At 45.1% G+C, this 18143-nt stretch overlaps 1 protein-coding gene across 1 annotated transcript in view; it reads right to left on the minus strand.

Moving 5' to 3' along the window:
• The window catches only part of LOC121288469 (protein polyglycylase TTLL10-like), a 28027-nt gene extending 11153 nt beyond the window's left edge, over positions 1–16874 (minus strand). Inside the window, exons 1-6 of the mRNA XM_041207009.1 lie at positions 16667–16874; positions 15360–15552; positions 13050–13138; positions 11266–11437; positions 4260–4431; positions 240–380 (exon numbers count right to left, since the gene is read on the minus strand). Of these exons, the coding sequence (XP_041062943.1) occupies positions 240–380; positions 4260–4431; positions 11266–11437; positions 13050–13138; positions 15360–15552; positions 16667–16874 (975 nt within the window). The remainder of the gene's footprint in view (positions 1–239; positions 381–4259; positions 4432–11265; positions 11438–13049; positions 13139–15359; positions 15553–16666) is intronic.
• Between the last annotated feature and the right edge of the window lie 1269 nt (positions 16875–18143).

Consider the following 18143-nt stretch of genomic DNA (forward strand, 5'->3'; position numbering starts at 1 on the left):
TTTGAAAGGATGAATGGCCTATTTCCTTATATTCAACTGTGTGCACGTTTAATTAACGTCTAATCATTGTCGTGATTTAGAAACATGTTTCTCTAAGCCAATACACTTGGTATTCAAACTGCTACTATGGCAATGCATGCCGTCCCTAATTAGTAGACCCGAGTACCTAACTTCTCTGATGGTGACATGACTGAGTCCCGTTAATTAGAGCCTGTGTGAAAACTAGAGCACAAACTTACTGCAAAAACAGTGAAGACCCAGTCCTTTGGAAGATGCCTTTCTTTCATATACCTCTTATTAATATAGTCATTCAATTGTTCCATGGACCAGATTGTTTCCTCCTTCATTTCATTGTACAGGGGGTTCTTTCTCTGCATGAACTATGGATAAGAAAGCGCAAAGTTGCAATTAATGGAATAAAACTCCATTTTATAAGAGGTGAGGTGAAGTTACATCACACTTCTGAAATCAGTACACATGTAAGAGGAACTTTAAATATAAAGGACCAAAAAATTCACAGGAACTCCGGTAGATACAAGGCACAAACAGAATTAGCAAACCATGCAAGTTCAGGAGGAACCGGAAAATGGCAGGTCAGCACTCAATTTTCCAGTGGTGCCCAGTCTGCCTAGGGCATGCAAAACACCTGTCTGCTTTCAACATGGAACCTGGCTTCAGGAGATGTACCAAGGGGATGGGATATTCCCACCCAGGATTTTCTCTAGCCTAGGGGTAGACATTGGTATGCCTTATGCCCAATTTGTGAGTGTCAGATGCATGCATAGCAAACCAATTTAGCAGTGCAATGGTCTACACGCAGCCTAATTTCAACCCAATGGACTCAGCTCCACCCAGCAAGGAGGATGCTGGAATGAGCCTGGCCTACTGCTCAATGGACTGATAGATAGGGAGTCCACTCTGGTCTCGGGTTAGCAACCTGGTCCAGTGGTTGGATTGTTCTTTTTGTAAAAAAAGGTTTACTATAGACCTCCCAATTGCCGGCAGGAGATTGAGGAACAGTTATGTAGACAGATTTTGGAAAGATGTAAAAGCAATAGGGTTGTTGTGGTGGGTGATTTTAACTTTCCCTATATTGACTGGGAATCACTTAGTGCTGGGGGTCTGGATGGTGTAGAATTTGTAAGGTGCATCCAGGAGGGCTTCCTGAGACAATATGTAGATAGTCCAACTAGGGAAGGGTCAATACCGGACCTGGTATTAGGGAATGAACCCGGCCAGTTGGTCGAAGTTTCAGTAGTGGAGCATTTTGGGAAAAGTGACCATAATTCAGTAAGTTTCAAGGTACTGGTGGATAAGGATAACAGGAGTCCTCGGGTTAAGGTGCTTAATTGGGGAAGGCTAATTATAACAATATTAGGCAGGAACTGAGGAATCTAGACTGGAGGCGGATGTTTGAGGGCAAATCAACAACTGACATGTGAGGGGCTTTCAAATGTCAGTTTATAAGCAGTAAGGCCTTTGACAAGGTCCCTCATGGCAGACTGGTACAGAAGGTAAAGTCGCACAGGATCAGAGGTGAGCTGGCAAGATGGATACAGAATTGGCTTGGTCGTAGAAGACAGAGGGTAGCAGTGGAAAGGTGCTTTTCTGAATGGAGAGCTGTGACTAGTGGTGTTTCACAGGGATCAGTCCTGGGACCTTTGCTGTTTGTAGTATACGTAAATGATTTGGAGGAAAATGTAAGTGGGCTAATTAGTAAGTTTGTAGACGACACTAAGGTTGGAGGAGTTGCAGATAGTGAAGAGGACTGTAAAAGGATACAACGAGATATAGATTGGTTGGAGACTTGAGCGGAGAAATGGCAGATGGAGTTTAATCCGGACAAATGCGAGGCAATTGGAAGGTCTAATACAGATAGGAATTATACAGGAAATGGCAGAACCCTTAAGTGCATCGACGGGCAGAGGGATCTGGGTGTACAGGTCCACAGGTCACTGAAAGTGGCAATGCAGGTGGATAAGGTAGTCAGGAAGGCATATGGCATGCTTGCTTTCATCAGCAGGGGTATTGAGTATAAAAGCTGGGAAGTCATGCTGCAGCTGTGTAGAACCTTGGTTAGGCCACACTTGGAATATTGTGTGCAATTCTGGTCATTACCAGAAGGATATGGAGGCATTGAGGAGGGTGCAGAAGAGGTTTACCAGGATGCTGCCTGGTCTGGAGGTTATTAGCTTTGAGGAAAGGTTGGAGAAACTTGGATTGTTCTCACTAGAGCGATGGAGATTGAGGGGCGACTTGATAGAAGTACAAAATTATGAGTGGCATGGACAGAGTAGATAGTCAGAAGCTTTTTCCCAGGGTGGAAGAGTCAATTACTAGTGGACATAGATTTAAGGTGAGAGGAGAAAATTTTAGAGGAGATGTGCGGGGCAAGTTTTTTTACGCAGAGGGTAGTGAGTGTCTGGAATTCGCTGCCAGAGGAGGTGGTGGAAGCAGGTACGATAGTGGCATTTAAGAGGCAGCTTGACAAATACATGAATAGGATGGGAATAGAGGGATATGGACCCTGAAGTGCAAAATGTTTTAGTTTGACAGGCGCAGGCTTGGAGGGCCGAAGGGCCTGTTCCTGTACAGTACTTTTCTTTGTTCTTTAATGGAGGCCAAATTCTTTGCTTGCCTGACCTTCTGGATAGAGCTTGCTAGTAACCCTCTAACATCACATTTCTGCACTCATGCCTCTAGTAGTTGCCTAAGGCATGCCGACATTGGTGCTCAAAGTGTTACTATGGTAACACATGCCATTTTTAATCAGTCGGCCTATATATTTTTGCTGGTAAGATGACTGAGTGAGCCTGTTATAATTATAGCCTGGATGAAAACTTAATGATGACTACTGATGACCTATTCCTTTGAGCATTGCTTTACAGTGTGTGTGGCAGCTAAAGAAATATAAACCATTTGGTTCAAGTACCACAGCATAGATAGAAATAGTGTCAGGAATTTTGCTTTCAATAATACTCGGCTGGTTAGAGCTGATTACTTGTTTTTAACAACAGATTTAGCTTTAGAACATTCCATGTTATCTCCATGACAAAAGGTTGCATTCTAGTCTGTAATCTTTGCTTAAAGTTTTTTGGGACAATTTTTACTTGAGAAAATAAGTTTTTGCAGTGAGATTATGGCACAAACATGGTGCCAATAGCCTAATGAAGCTGGTAATGTAACTTATCGAAAGATCTGTATCTAATTTATGAACCCACAATTTTGCAATTGTTTTCACCCTTAACGTAACAATAATTTGCATTTGTATATCATTTTTAAAATGTGCCATGGCGATTGAAAATTGACCTAGAATAGAACAGTAGGAAGTCATCCAGCTGCTTCAAGCCTGCTCAGCATTCAATGAGATCACGACTGAACGACTCAGTTTCCAATTCCTTGCCATTGTTGCTCATCCCTTGACAACCTTAACTATCAAAAATCTATCAATCTCGGTCTTAAAAATTTCCTTTAGCCCAGTTTGACAGTCTTTTAAGAGAGAGGTCCAAATATCTCCAAAGTGGTTCATGATTTCACTCCTAGCTCTAATTTTAACATTATGTCCGCTTGTTCTGGATTCTCACATGAGAAGGAATAGTTTCTCTATATCATACTGAACCTATTAATCATTGTAAATGCCTCAATTAGATAATCTACAGAATCTGAAGAGACATGCTGTCAAAGCTTTTTGTCTTGCATTCATCAGGACAGATCCAAGAATACCAAATTTTAAAGGGAACAACAATTCATAATACATGAGAAAAGAGGTGCTGATTGGCAGTTGGTCGATCAAGACTTTGCACCTTTTTTAAATAGACAAAAACATGGGGACGAAGCTCCCTGATGCATTTGCCATGGCAACATTTTCTCATGCAGCATAAATTGTTCCCTTTGAAATTTGGCATTCTAGCATCTGTCCTGACGAGTGTAAAATGAAAAGCACGTCTTTTTTCAGCAATTAAGTCACCTTTTACTCAACATTCTATGTTTAGGGGACTACAAATAAAGGTTATGAAACCTATTCTCATAATTTAACCCTTCAAGTCCTGCTACCATTCTGGTACCTGGATTCTGACAGTCAGGCTTCAACCTCAAATCACCCATTTTCAACAGAAAATAATAATGAAATGAAATTGTGCCTTTTGGGTACCTTTTATTAAAAACAATACGGCGTGACAATTAAGATTCCTTTTGTTCCTGAGTTCTATGGGAGGAGAAGGAGGAAGAAGGTGACAGCATTTTCCTCACATTCAACTTACCTGGTTGGTCAGGTGACTTGTCAGATCATCAGAAAATGGATCATATATGTTGCATGTTGATTTGGCATAACCATGGTGAAAGAAAGCCACAAAGGGCGCGGTGCAGGCGATCAGGAAATAGGAGCGGACATCAAACTTTCTACCTTCTAAGAGTAAGGGCTTGACAATGTATCTGTTTGGGTAAAATGCACAGGCTTGTTAGTACACTTCCACGGACAGGTATTTCATTCTCAGCATTTATAATCTGAGTTAAATGTAAGGACTCTTTCAAGAATCCTGATTTATTTTTGTGTGGCACAGGGGCAAGTGATGTCCTCCTGCATCACCATGGAGCGAAGAATCACAAGTCAATTTACAAAGACTGTGATGGGGGGTGGCGGGGTGGGGGGGGGGGAGGTTGGTGGGATCCTATTAAAGTTGTCACCATTCTACTTTCCACTCATGTTATTCTTGCTCAAACTGATTGCAACCAGGGTTAATACCAAGCACCATGTCTTCCATTAGATGAGACAGAGTGCAATCAGCTGGTCAGACCAATATATATCATATGACCATATAAAAAAGAAAAAAAATCTTGCATTTATATAGCGTTTTCCACAATTACTGGACATCTCAAACCATTGTACAGCCAATGGTGTACTTTTGAAGTGCAGTTACTGTTGTAACAAGGAAACGCAGTTGCCAATTTGCACACAGCAAGCTCCCACAAACAGCACTGTAAGAATGAGCAGATAATCAGTTTTTGTGGTTTTTTTTCTTTTAGTTACTACTTCAGATTGCTCTCCAGTGACTCATTACAGACAGAAAGAACATGTACACACATTGCACCTATTTCAGCTAAACAAAATAAGCGATAGCCATTTGCTGGTTCATTCCTCAGGGCAATGCCTTGACCAGAGTCAAGCTGCCTGGTTTAAAATTTAAACAATGTTTGGCAGTTAACTGTCAGTCACCATTAACTGGTGCATTCTCCATGGCAGCGCCTCTACCAATCAGAGTCCACTTGCCAACCAATCAGCACTCTTCTCATACAGTATAAAGTTGTTGCTTCCCCTGACATTGATATTCTTGCAATTGTCCCGATGAGTGCAAGACAAAAAGCTTCGAAGAAATGTCTTTTTTCATCAATACTCAAGTTCTGTACTTCCCTGCTCTTCTTCAAGTATATTGCCTTGGGATGCTGTACATCCACCCAAGTTGGTTGATGGGGCCTCTGGTTAACATCACATCCAAGAGATAGCATCTTTGACAGTGCAGTACTCCCTCATTGATTTTTGTGCTCAAATCCTGGACTGGGACTTGAACCCAGAACCTTGTGACTCAGGGTCAAAAGCACTATCAACTGAGCCACAGCTGCCACACATTGATGGATACATTGATGGTTAGGGAACGATCAGTGGAACCATCAAACCTTCCCCACAAACTCATGGCAGCTGGAGCATCACGGTGAGACACTTCCACTTGTGATTCTTTCATATTAACTTGAGATTAGATCACTGACCACAATGTATGGCTACCCCAAAGAATAGTGTGGGGGAATAGGCAAACAGATTTAACTTTAAAATTCTGCTTGAATGATATAAGTTTTCCTCTCTGTACCCTGGACCAGGCATTGATCATGCTGCAGGTTTGCAACAAATGTAACAGAGCAAGGCACTAACTAAATTGACAGCGTCTAAACAGATTGTTTGATCATTATCTCATTGCTGTTTGTGGGGGCTTGCTGTGCACAAATTGGCTGCCTTATTTCCTACATTCGAACAGTGAGTACATTTCAGTAAAGTACTTGATTGGCTATGGAATGTTTTGAGATGCCCTGAGATTGTGAAAGATGCTATATTAGTGCAAGATCTTTTAACCCAACAGGAGATTTTATCCCATTCTAGTTGATTTCCTATGAGGCAACAAGAACAAGTGTAGCCTTCAAGTGAAACCAGGTTAGAGGGCAGGCGATAAGTGGATCAGGACATGCAGACATAATTCGATTCCCCATTTTAAAATTAAAGGTTCTGCCCTTGTCTTCAGATTTCCACTATTAATATGCCCACTCATGAGTGCTCATGGTCCAGTGAGGGCGATATTGGATTGGCCCTGAAAATGGGCACAGGGATCATGTTACGCGATTAACCCCCACCTGATGATTGTAATGTAGGCAACCCATCAGCTCTGTGCTACCTGCTCATTTAAGTGATCTCTGCATCCACCCAGTGCTTACCATCGGCCAGGTGTAGCAGCAGGGGGCCAACATGGTGAGTGGCGCGTACCACTTGAAGCTAGCCTGTACCTCTTAAAGGGGAGGTGAATTGAGGATGGATCTTAGGTGCCGGGGATTGTGGTTGAAGAGAATCTGACCCGAGAAATAGTGAGGAATGGAACGTGAGAAAGCACGGACTCCCAAGGTTTTTGGACACTGCACCAGAGGTCTTGGTGGAGGAGATGGAAAAGAAGGTACAAGAGGGAATGAGGCCATCAGACACACAGTCAGATGGCAGAGGGAGCAGATAGCCATGGAGGTCAATACCCGGAGTCAAGTCCTGAGGATGCAGTGTTGTTAGAAGTTCAATGTCCTCACACGAATGATTAGGGTCAGTGATTACATCTTCAAATACCATACCCTATCAACTGCACCAGTTGCCTCAACCATTGCTCAAATCATCACATCCCCATCACTACCTACTAACAGTCTCTATCAATAAGGGTATACACAATGAAATGTTTGGTGCATTGGCAAACCAACCCTAAAACTTGTGCTTCTTTCAATTTAGTATGTTGTATTCACTGCTCACGATGCTGTCTCCTGTGCACTGGGGAGACAAACACAGATTGGGTGACTACTTTGCAGAACACATTGGCTAAGTCCACAAGCATGACCCTGAGTTCCGTCTGTTTGGCATTTTAATTCACCGCCTTGCTCTCATGCCCACATTTCCATCCTCGGCCTGCTACAATGTTCCAGGAAAGCTCAACACAAACTCAACACATCACCTTCTGATTAGGCATTTTACAGCCTTCTGGACTTAACATCGAGTTCAACATATTGAGATCATGAACTTTTCTTTCATTCGTGGGATGTGGGTGTCACTGGCTAGGTCTGCATTTATTGCCCATCCCTAATTGCCCTTAAGGTGGTGTTGGTGAGCTGCCTTCTTGAACTGCAGCAGTCTGTGTGGTGTAGGTACACCCACAGTGCTGTTAGGGAGGGAACTCCAGGATTTTAGCCCAGTGACAGTGAAGAAACAGTGTTATATTTCCAAATCAGGATGGTGAGTGGATTGGAAGGGAACTTCTAGGTGGTGGTGTTCCCATGTGTCTGCTGCCCTTGTCCTTCTAGTAGTCATGGGTGCTGTCTAAGAAGCCTTGGTGAGTTCCTTCAGTGCATCTTGTAGATGGTACACACTGCTTCCACTGTGTGTCAATGGTGGAGGGAGTGAATATTTGTGGATGGGGTGCCAGTCATGCAGGCTGCTTTGTCCTGGATGGTGTCAAGCATCTTGAGTGTTGTTGGAGCTGCACTCATCCAGGCAAATGGGGAGTATTCCATCATACTCCTAACTTGTGCCTTGTAAATGGTGGACAGGCTTTGGGGAGTCAGGAGGTGAGTTACTCGCCGCAAGATTCCTAGCCTCTAACCTGCTTTTGTAGCCACAGTATTTATATGGCTAGTCCAGTTCAACTTCTGGTTAATGGTAACCCCCAGGATGTTGATAGTGGGGATTCAGCAATGGTAATGCCATTGAATGTCAAGGGGCAATGGTTAGATTCTCTCTTGTTGGAGATGGTTATTGCCGGGCACTAATGTGGCGCGAGTATTACTTGCCACTTGTCAGCCCAAGCCTGGATATTGTCCAGGTCTTGTTGCATTTGGACATGGACTGCTTCAGCATCTGAGGAGTCGCAAATGGTTCTGAACATTGTGCAATCATCAGTGAACATCCCCACTTCTGACCTGATGATGGAAGGAAGATCATTGATGAAGCAGCTGAAGATGGTTGGGCCTAGGACACTACCCTGAGGAACCCCTGCAGTGATGTCCTGGAAATGAGATGATTGACCTCCAACCGTCTTCCTTTGTGCTAGGTTTGACTCCAACCAGCGGAGAACTCCGTCTTCCATTTTGATTCTGTTTCATCGCCACATGCTGGTCTGAATACTGTTTTTCATGTTTTTACTTTTGGACAGAGCTGTATATTATTCTAGATTCACACTCACTCTGGACCAATACTCTGTTTCTTTACTAGGACCATTAATATTCCCTTTGCCTTTTGTTCCATGACATCTTTGTCCTTTAATCTCTTCCGTCCTCTACCAGACCTTCCCTTTTGTGCTTCCTCTCCCCTGTTTCAACAGCATAAGACACATCACACTTCTACCTTCCTTCAGTCCTGAAGAGTCATATTCAACTCAAAACATTCTCTCTCCACAGATGCTGCCAGTCCTGCAGAGTATTTCCAGCATTTTCTATTTTTATTTCAGATTTTCAGTGTCCGCAGTATTTGCCTTTATCAATGTCAAGGAGCTTAGAGGAGACGAGAACCAACTTGGCTCAGGGCTTTGAATTGCTAGTCAACTCCACTTACACACATTTGTGGATCTAACCATAATGCAGTGTCTGATGGCCAATGTTGCAGCTTCCATTGCAGCACAAGCAGAAGTCAGCCAATGTCTGTGTGCTGCAGTGGAAGTTCAGACTGCTGTCATGTAAGGCCATCCTAACTGCTGCCATCAGGTTTGTGGATTACAGTGGCCAAAGGGGTTTACAGGGTGTTACAGCAGTCCAACAGATCACTAGATTGCTGATGCTTCATACCAGGGGAGTTGAGTGACTCCATGGAGCACAAGCCTGATATCTTCTCTCAGGAGACACAATGTCTCCTGCCACCACAGCTATTCCACTGGTCTCCTTTCTGTTGCCTGCTGGTCAGCCAGCCCAGACTGTTGCCTTCAATGTTGAGATGACACAGTCCAAAGACAGACCTTCTAGGTCCAGAGTTGCTCATCCCCCAAGATCATCTGCAATCTCCTCCACTGAAAGTCAGCAGACTGTCACCAGCCATGCTGCAGCCACTGGGAGAACACTCCTTGGGGGAGCACGAGGACAGGCAAGGGCATACAGAAGACAAGAACTAAGAGAATGTACAAGAGTGATTCATTGACTTTTGTATGCAATAGGGCATTATTTCATTTATAAATTTGTTTTGGATTGTTTAGTTTTTGTTGTTTTTATTTCTGCATTGCGGCCAAGTAGATGATGATAGTCAGTGACAGAGCAAACTAAAGTGTGGGGCTGTTGGTGAATGGGCAGTTGGTATTGCGATTATTGCACTGAATTCTTCAAGGACAGCCCAGGCAGAAAGCAGCTGTATAATTTTCCTCCTCTTCCTTCTGTTTCACATGCTCCTGCCCTTCAGCTGCTCAGCAAGCCTGGCCTGTCCCCTTGTGATGATAAGTTTGTGCCATACACAGCAGACCACCCAGAATCTTGATGTGTGCTCTGCCAAGTAATGCAGGCCTCCTCCAGAGCAGTCCAGGCAGCAGCAGTGTTGTTTCAGCACATCAATGGTCTGCTCTATCACATTTCATCTAGCAGCACGACTTTTGTTGTATGTATGTTGTGCATGTGTATATGGTTCGCACACTGGGGTGATCAGCAATGTCGTTAGGAGATAGCTCTCATCACCCAGTAGCCACCCTTGGGTTGGACGTGATGGCTCAAATGCAGTTGGCATGGTGACTGCTGCAGAATGAAGGCATCATGATTACTGCCAGGATACCAAGCACTGACCTTCAAGAATTGCTGCCTTTGGTCACACACCAACTGGACGTTGAGGGAGTTGAATCCCTTTCGGTTTCGATATAGGGAAGAGTTGACCCGGGGCGCCCACAAAGTGATGTAAACGTAGTAAAGGCATCAGTGCACCGTGGGGAGGCCTGCATCCCCAGCGAAACATCATTCTCACTCCACCTGCTCGTCTCTGGCAAGAGAGAATGAAATGTGGTTAGCTCTCTTTGACTAGAGGCTCATTGACATCCCTGATGCAACAATGGATGGCAAACTACGAGATGTTGCAAATATCATCAGTTTCAGCATGGAAGGAGCCTGATGTGTAAAACTGCATGGCCACCTTCACTGCCACTAGCAATGTGGTCCTCGCCCTGCTCTGAGGTTGCAGTTGTGGCTGCAGCAGGTAGAAGATTTCAGTGAGGACATTGTTCCTCACTGAGATTCGGCTAAGAGAATTGTTCCCTGAACACCCTGAGCATATAAGGCTTCCTGCTGAGTGCCCATCTCTCCCTCTTCAAGCAGCTTGTCCTACTCTGTGTGGCTGCTGTTCATTCTCCAAGTTATGCTGTATTTCAAGGTGAATGTCTGGGAGCAGCCAATTGGTTTGAGCAGCATTAGCACTTGCTACTCCGTTCCCTTTCAACTTTTAAAACTTGAAAGAACTATACTAAGCACCAAACGCTTGTAAAATCAAAGCTACAGCCAGAAGAAATCAACCAGCAACCAGCAACTAATCAGTAAGTAGTTGATGATCCCTTTAAATAGTGTTGAAAGCACACAGAGCTGTGGAAGGTTAAGAGAGGGCATTGGCTGGCACATTGAGCTTCATAAAGGTATCATTGGTGTCAAATCAGCAACGCACACTGGTTGACAGCATGAACTGCCTGTTCTGTATTCTTCCAGTGGCAGCTCACCGCGTGTACTAGCACCTACACCAATATGGCACCTGATGCATTTCACCCCACAAGTGTGGAACATACCATGGATGCTATTTTGAAGCTCAAGGGACGCTCGTAAATCCATAAGCCAAAATTATCGCCCAATGTCTTCACGAGATATAGTTACAGTCTGACATGTTTATATAAGTCATTTTCATAATAAACCTGAGTCTAGGAATTTGTAATGAAAAGTTGACATGCAGTGCAGGCACATTTAGGAGTTATAATACATTATAGGTGAAACCATTTGCCCCATTTTCTTTTTACTTTATTTGTTCTCATTCACCTTTGCACCACTCTGTGAATGATGGAATTATAGTGAGATGGTTTGAACATTGGGTTCTCCTCAACACTTTTCAACTTTGCATGGAACACTGCTAGGTCTTCCCGAGACTTCAGGAGGAAGATCCCTCGGCCCTCTTGTAAATTGGAAGGTTTACAAATCCAAATCTGCCCATCTGCGTCAAAGGGTGAGAAACAGAAAACAAATATGTAAAGCAGTAAGCACTGTTTTCCTGTGATCATTCTCGGTCATGGATAACTGCAAGCTTGGGCTAACACCATCTACAGAATGCTAATAAGAGCAGGAGAGGGGAAAGGGCAGGCACTTTAGCTTCATCTTCATTTGCTCAGGTTTGGTGATGATGCAGGGGAGGCGCCTTGTCAGAAGACATTTGGAGATTGGGGCTGGAGGACAAGAGTCATTTTGCTTGCTCTACACCATAAAATTATAAAGACATCACGACCGGAGCAATGTATTCCCCAGGGAGACCAAGGATGAGGCAATAGATGCAGGACTCTCAACAAAGAGACATTTTTGGATCATGAATCATGCAACATGAATTTTGATTCTCAGCGCTTTTCTTTCCTCCTAGTGGAAAAGACAAGCAATGCCAGAATTCAAACTTAAAAACTCTCTTCTAAAATTGTCTCAAGCCATAAAAACCAGACTCAGTGGCCAGTCTCTGCTGAGTTCACCGGCAACACTAGAGAATCTAAAGCTGGCCTTGTGCTCCCGGGTTTTGGCAGGAAGAGTGTGCTTGGGTGGGGATTGGGAGATGGGGTTGGAGTAAGCCACAGTGCTGCCTTTTGGATGAGATTCTAAACCAAGGCCCCATCTGCCCTCTCCAGTGGACATAAAAGAACCCATGGCACTGTTTCAAAGAAGAGCAGGGGTGATCTCCCCAGTGTCCTGGTTGATATTTATCCCTCTATCAACATCACAAAAACAGATTATCTTGTCATTATCACATTGATGTTTGTGGGAGCTTGCTTTGCACAAATTGGCTCCTGCATTTCCTACAATACAACAGTGGCTAAATTTCAAAAGCTTTTTATTGGCTGTAAAGCACTTTGGGACGTCCTGTGGCCATGAAAGGTGCTATAGAAATCCCAGGCTTTTTTGTTTCTTTTAGTTGCTACTTCAGATTGTTCCCAGTGACCTGTTGTGAAAAGTGCGTACATGTGCTGTTAGACTAAAGCAGGTATGGAAAAGCAAAACACTGTGGAAGCTGTAAATCTGAAATAAAAACAGAAAATACTGTAAATACTCAGCAGGCCAGGCAACATCTGTGGAGAGAGAAACAGAGTTAACATTCGTGGCCTTCTATCAGAATTCCCATCAGGACAGGAATGGCTTTGGCTTACAGCACCCTCCATATTCTAATTGTCTGTGACATTCACTGCCAAAGCTAATATGACACATAAAGCATAGTATCAATAAATTAAACAGAAAGAAGCATCCTACAGTTTCTTAAACTGTTTTAGGAGCCATTCAGAATAATCATTGTTATGAAGGTATGCCAGAGGGTAAAGGAGTAGTAGCATATTTTGGCACACATATATACACAGACATACATACACACATATTATATATACATTGATCACAGACAGAAGGGACAGCAATAGGATACTATACAATTATATCCCTTCATACCTCGTGAAATAGGGGTAAGACAATTAGTTTGAATATACCATGTACAAAGTGGTAGAACATAAGTTCGTGGCTACAACTCCAAACATGGGGAAGAGGAGAAAACTTAGTTAAATTGGGAGGAAGAAAGACTTTACCTCTGAAGGTATCAAAAAAGAGTTGCCGATCACTTTGCACATCAATGCGATACGACTCGGGGAAAAAATCATCCAATCTTATGGACTTACTACATAACATGAGAAAAAGAGAAAGTCACAAAGTGCAGACATGCAACTGTTAAGAAACACATTAAAGCTTACAGGGCAGTTATATTGAGATGATTTAATGAAAAAACCAGAGCTGATCCCTGGTAACAAAGCATTAGCTGCAAACTGGGCTTGATATCACAAATAAGGAATGCATTTTATTGCACCCGGAATTTTGAACACACACCTACAGGGGCTTCAAGTTTGGCACAAAATGTAGAGAGCAGCCAATTGCACTGTTGTTGGTCGCACCAGTAAGACTGGCCTAAGTTGGTGGCTTGATGCCAGAGTGATGTTTTGCCAGCTCTTGGAAAATGCTGGAGTGAGATGATGCCAAAGACACCGACATGTGTTATGTATTTATTCATGTGGGCATTGCTGCCTAGGTCAGCATTTACTGCCCATCCCTAATTGTCCTTGAGAAGGTGGTGGTGAGCTACCTTCTTGAACTGCCGCAGTCTGTTGTAGTGTTCAAGTGACACTAGAGATGAAGACGGTTGAGGTCCGAACAAGACAATGGCTTTAATATAAGTGTGCACACAGGGGACACAGCTTGTGGGGAGACTGCCTCCCCGATTGTAGTCACTCACCATCCTGACTATTGCCGTTCCTTCAATGTCACTGGGTCAAAATCCTGGAACTCCCTTCCTAACAGCACTGCGGGAGTGCCTACACCACATAGACTGCAGTGGTTCAAGAAGGCAGCTCACCACCACCTTCTCAAGGGCAACTAGGGATGGGCAATAATTGCTGGCCCAGCCAATGAAGCCCAAATCCCATGAATAAATTTTTAAAAATATGCCGGGCTACCACCAACACTGTTCAAGATGTGCTATCATGGCAGAGCACCCTGAGTGCTGATATCCATGATACAGCTCAGGTAATGTCCGTCGTATGCACTCGAGTGCTACCCTTACACTCATCCACCCTTCTCCATACTCCATCCTTCGCTTCAACCGCACTGGCTTTATTTCACTCCTCTCTCCTGCAGGCTGCTATCTGCCTGCACTGCCTTTACACTTACTTCCTCTGCCTTTGCCTTATACACTGCCACCTCAATCTGTCATACACTCTCCTTGGCAGTGACATTGGCTGCTAGATCTGCCATCGCGTTCCCCCTCCGTGCCTTCCCCTGTAACTTTTGGTGTGCCTTAACTTTGACTAATGCAGCACACTTGGGCAGTAGGGCTGCCTTGACTAATCACCGGTTCACCTCTTCATGTTGTATGGGTCCCCCACTGGAATTTACACATCCCATCTGTTCCACGCCATCATATAATCATGAATGACCCCAAAAGGTTATCGACTGTTGGTGTATATATTCACTGCCCTGCCTTCTGCTAACTTCAAAGCTTCAGGGAGGGCTGTTAACTCCGCTACTTGGGCAGACAATTCCTCGGGGAGGCTTCCTTTAGCCTCCTTCCACATCTATCACCGCCCACCCTGTTCTGGGGAACCCATCCACATATCAACGTGACCCATCCACGAATAAAATTCACTGTTGGCATGGTTCTGCTTCGGGGTAGGCAGTTCTTTGGCTATCATTTGTCTGTCAGCCGGAGTGAACGGCACACGTTTTGTGAGTGTCTATATTACATCACCCTGTCCATCCCATCTCTGCTCCTGTGTTATGGGTGCCATTGCCAAACAATTCCCCGGGGTGAAAGCATGGGACTTGGCCCATTATACGGAGGGGGGTGGGTTCCACCTAACCTCACTATCATATCACGCGTCTTCTTTGAGTCCGGTCAAAGTCGTTTCTATCTATAGCCATGAACCGTGGCCCAGCTGCTTGTAAGGCCCCTACCTTGGTCCTCTTGTCGGTAAGATCCGTATTTGTTTCCTCAATTCCAAATAGCTACTAATTACAAACACTATTGCCTTATCTTCCCTGTGCGTCCCACCAGGTATTTTGCGCCACTGGTGAATCCCTGGAATTCCAGCCCTTTTTCCTCATCTTAACTATTACTTTCTTTCTCTTATCCACCAAAAACTTAGTTATTGACCCCTTCAGGCCCCCAACTAAAGGTGTCATTATCTCAGTGACCACCAGCTCGTGTATCTTCTCCTTATATCCTGCCCTGTGCTGATGCTTGCCCCTACCACACAACAGTTCTTGATCTACCCCACCCCGGTGATTCCGGCCTACAGGTTGTGTGATGGGGTTAATCCACCTGGCTGCTCGCAGCTTCACGCGCTAACCCGTTGACTTGTTCCGCACCACCGCCTCCAAATTTGATCTCAGTGGTCCATTTGTCCGGCCGCCAGACTAACACCCGACCTATGAGTGATAAATAAAGGTACTCACCCACTTGGTGCGACTGGTCGTCCGATTCCCCGGCCACTAGTAGATTATCCTGCCGACTGCACCAATTGTTGTAGTGTTCAAGCGACACTAGAGACGGAGACGGTGGAGATCCGAACAAGACAACGGCTTTATTATAAGTGTGCACACAGGGGACACAGCTTGTGGAGAGACTGCCTCCCCGATTGTAGTTCGTTTTACACATTTATACACTTTACAATCATGTTGGTTACTTCGGTCTTCTGATTATCATAAGACCACAAGCTATGCAGAACTATTACAGTACTTTGCATTTCTTTGTGAAACTAGACGGGTTGAGGCATTTTATAGTGGCCATGTCTCTTTGGGTTTTAAAACAGGTTTCCATTATCAGTATACAGCAATCATTTCATTTTAAAGTTAAAAGAGTTTTTGCTTTACATATATTACAGTAGTCATGTCCTCTTTGTGATTTTAGACAGGTCTCGGTTTTGAGTTAAATATGTTTCGACCCATTTTGATGCCTACAGCCTTTCTATATAGTTGGCTAATCATTTCTGTATCTATATCTTCCTTCGCAGTCCTCGTGTAGGTACACCCACAGTGCTGTTAGGAAGGGAGTTCCAGGATTTTGACCCAGCGACAGTGAAGGAACAGCAATATAGTTCCAAGCCAAGACGGTGTATGTCTTGGATGGGAACTTGCAGGTGGTGATGTTCTGATGCAGTCACTCTCACCTCACCTCTGGGGTTCAGGTCTTTTGTCTATGTTCTGACCAAGGCTGTAATGAGATCAGGAACAGAGTGGCCCTCGAGGAACCCAAATGGGGCATCAGTAAGAAGGTTATTGCTGAGCAAGTGCCTTTTAATAGCACAGTAAATGGACTCTGTTTGGCATGCAAGTAGTGTTGCACCACTCCAGCACCTATTTAAAATAGGCTTGTCCAACTCAATGCGGCCTGCCAAACTTTGAAAAAATGCTGTAAGGCTGCTCATCCAATCACTTGTGAGCCTATCAGTAACAAATGCAGGGAGGAACCAACCTGTGATTGGAAGAGCAGCAAAGAGTGGGAAGGTAAGTTTTAAAGGTAAGTCCCAGGGCCTGGAGCGTGAGGCAAGATGGAGTGGAGCCCAGGTAAGCCTGAGTGGAGTGCAAGGCAGCCGTAGCAGGGCCCAAGTGAGCCCGAGAGGGGCCCAGATGAGCCCAAGAGGGGCGTGAGACAGACCGAGCAGGGCCCACTGGCGTCTGAGCAAGTGAGTGACCGGAGGTGGGGGAGAGAAAGGGCGGAATTTTCTCTGCCCGCTGGCACCGGGCGTGTTCAGCAGTGTGAGCAGACAATATGCGAAAAGGCCAGAAATCAGTTCCACGATGTTATGAAACCCAGTTTGCGATCGTCCGCTCAGCCTGTCGATGGCGGCCACAATCCCCACCATCGTACGTTGGGAACCTCATTGTAAAGCATTTGCATATCATTATAAGGCCAGCCTGCCAGAATCACCCCCCCCCCACTCCCCCACCTCCCGACTGGATTGTCTGGCTAACCATGCCAACGTGTTTCATAACAGTATATATATATAAGGCATGCACTTTGCAGGTGGCACTTTGAGGGGAAGCTGGAGGTGAGTGCACAGTAACATTGCGCAGCCCGGGTCACCTGTTGGACTTCAAGGTTGAGGCGACTTGGGGGTGAGGGCAAGTCTGCCCTGTGATTGAAGGTAGCGCAAAAGCACATGCGGGATTGGGGGTTGGGAGGGAAGCAGCTACGCATCAGGAAGTCTTGTATAAAGTGACCATTCCTTTGCAGCTGAGACAGTTCAGATGCAGCCACACTAACATGCTTGGAGTTGGGCCTGTAGCTTATCTGCCCACTCAAGCAACACAGAGGCATGAAAGTGCCGCCAAGCACACCAGAGTTTTTCACCTCTCGGGCATAAACCGGAAAGTAATAAGTGTTTTAGTGGACTGCAGAACAGTTGGGCGACTGGGCACATTGTACAATCTCCTTGTTAAAGCTGGCCGTGGAGCAGTCACTGGCGGAGGTTCTTACAGCTCCTTACAATGTCATCATCCTGGTTTGGACCAGCCTCCCCCGTGGTTCAAGTTAACAGTGCAGCCTTGCAGTCTGGGTCATGAGAATGCCTGTGCCTGAACTGAGAGCACAGCATGGAGCCCAATGGGCAAGGCTGCCTCCAATCACTCAGCTGGAGTGGGGTGGAGGTCCCTTGAACCGGCAGTAAGTGAGGGCCCTGTGGATGTGTGATGGATTTGTGAGTGTGTGAGTTGAGAGTGATAAGAAGAGTGACTTACCCTGGCAAAACGGAGGAGATCATTCATCCTCTTGCGACACTGGATGGTTGTTCTCTTTTGTAGGGCATTGGCACCGATCACCGCTGCCACCACCTCCCAAGCCAGATTGACAATGTTGCTGCCCATCCTGCAGCCAAAGCAGGAGATAGAGGACATCACGACGAATCTCCACTGTGTCAAAAAGGTGCTCAAGGGACACATGATTGAACCGGGGGGCTGCAATTCTTCTTGCCTTTCGGGGCCATGTCTTCCATGCAGCAGTCGTGAGCGGAAGCACTGAGAGATGTGCGCACAGTGCACTTTAAATATGGTACCTGGCATGATGAAGCAGCGAGGTGATGGCGTGATGGTTGAATGAATGAGTGTGTGTAAAGAGGTGGGAGAGAGACAGAGTG

This window comes from Carcharodon carcharias, chromosome 15, assembly GCF_017639515.1.
Source record: "Carcharodon carcharias isolate sCarCar2 chromosome 15, sCarCar2.pri, whole genome shotgun sequence".
NCBI lineage: Eukaryota > Metazoa > Chordata > Chondrichthyes > Lamniformes > Lamnidae > Carcharodon > Carcharodon carcharias.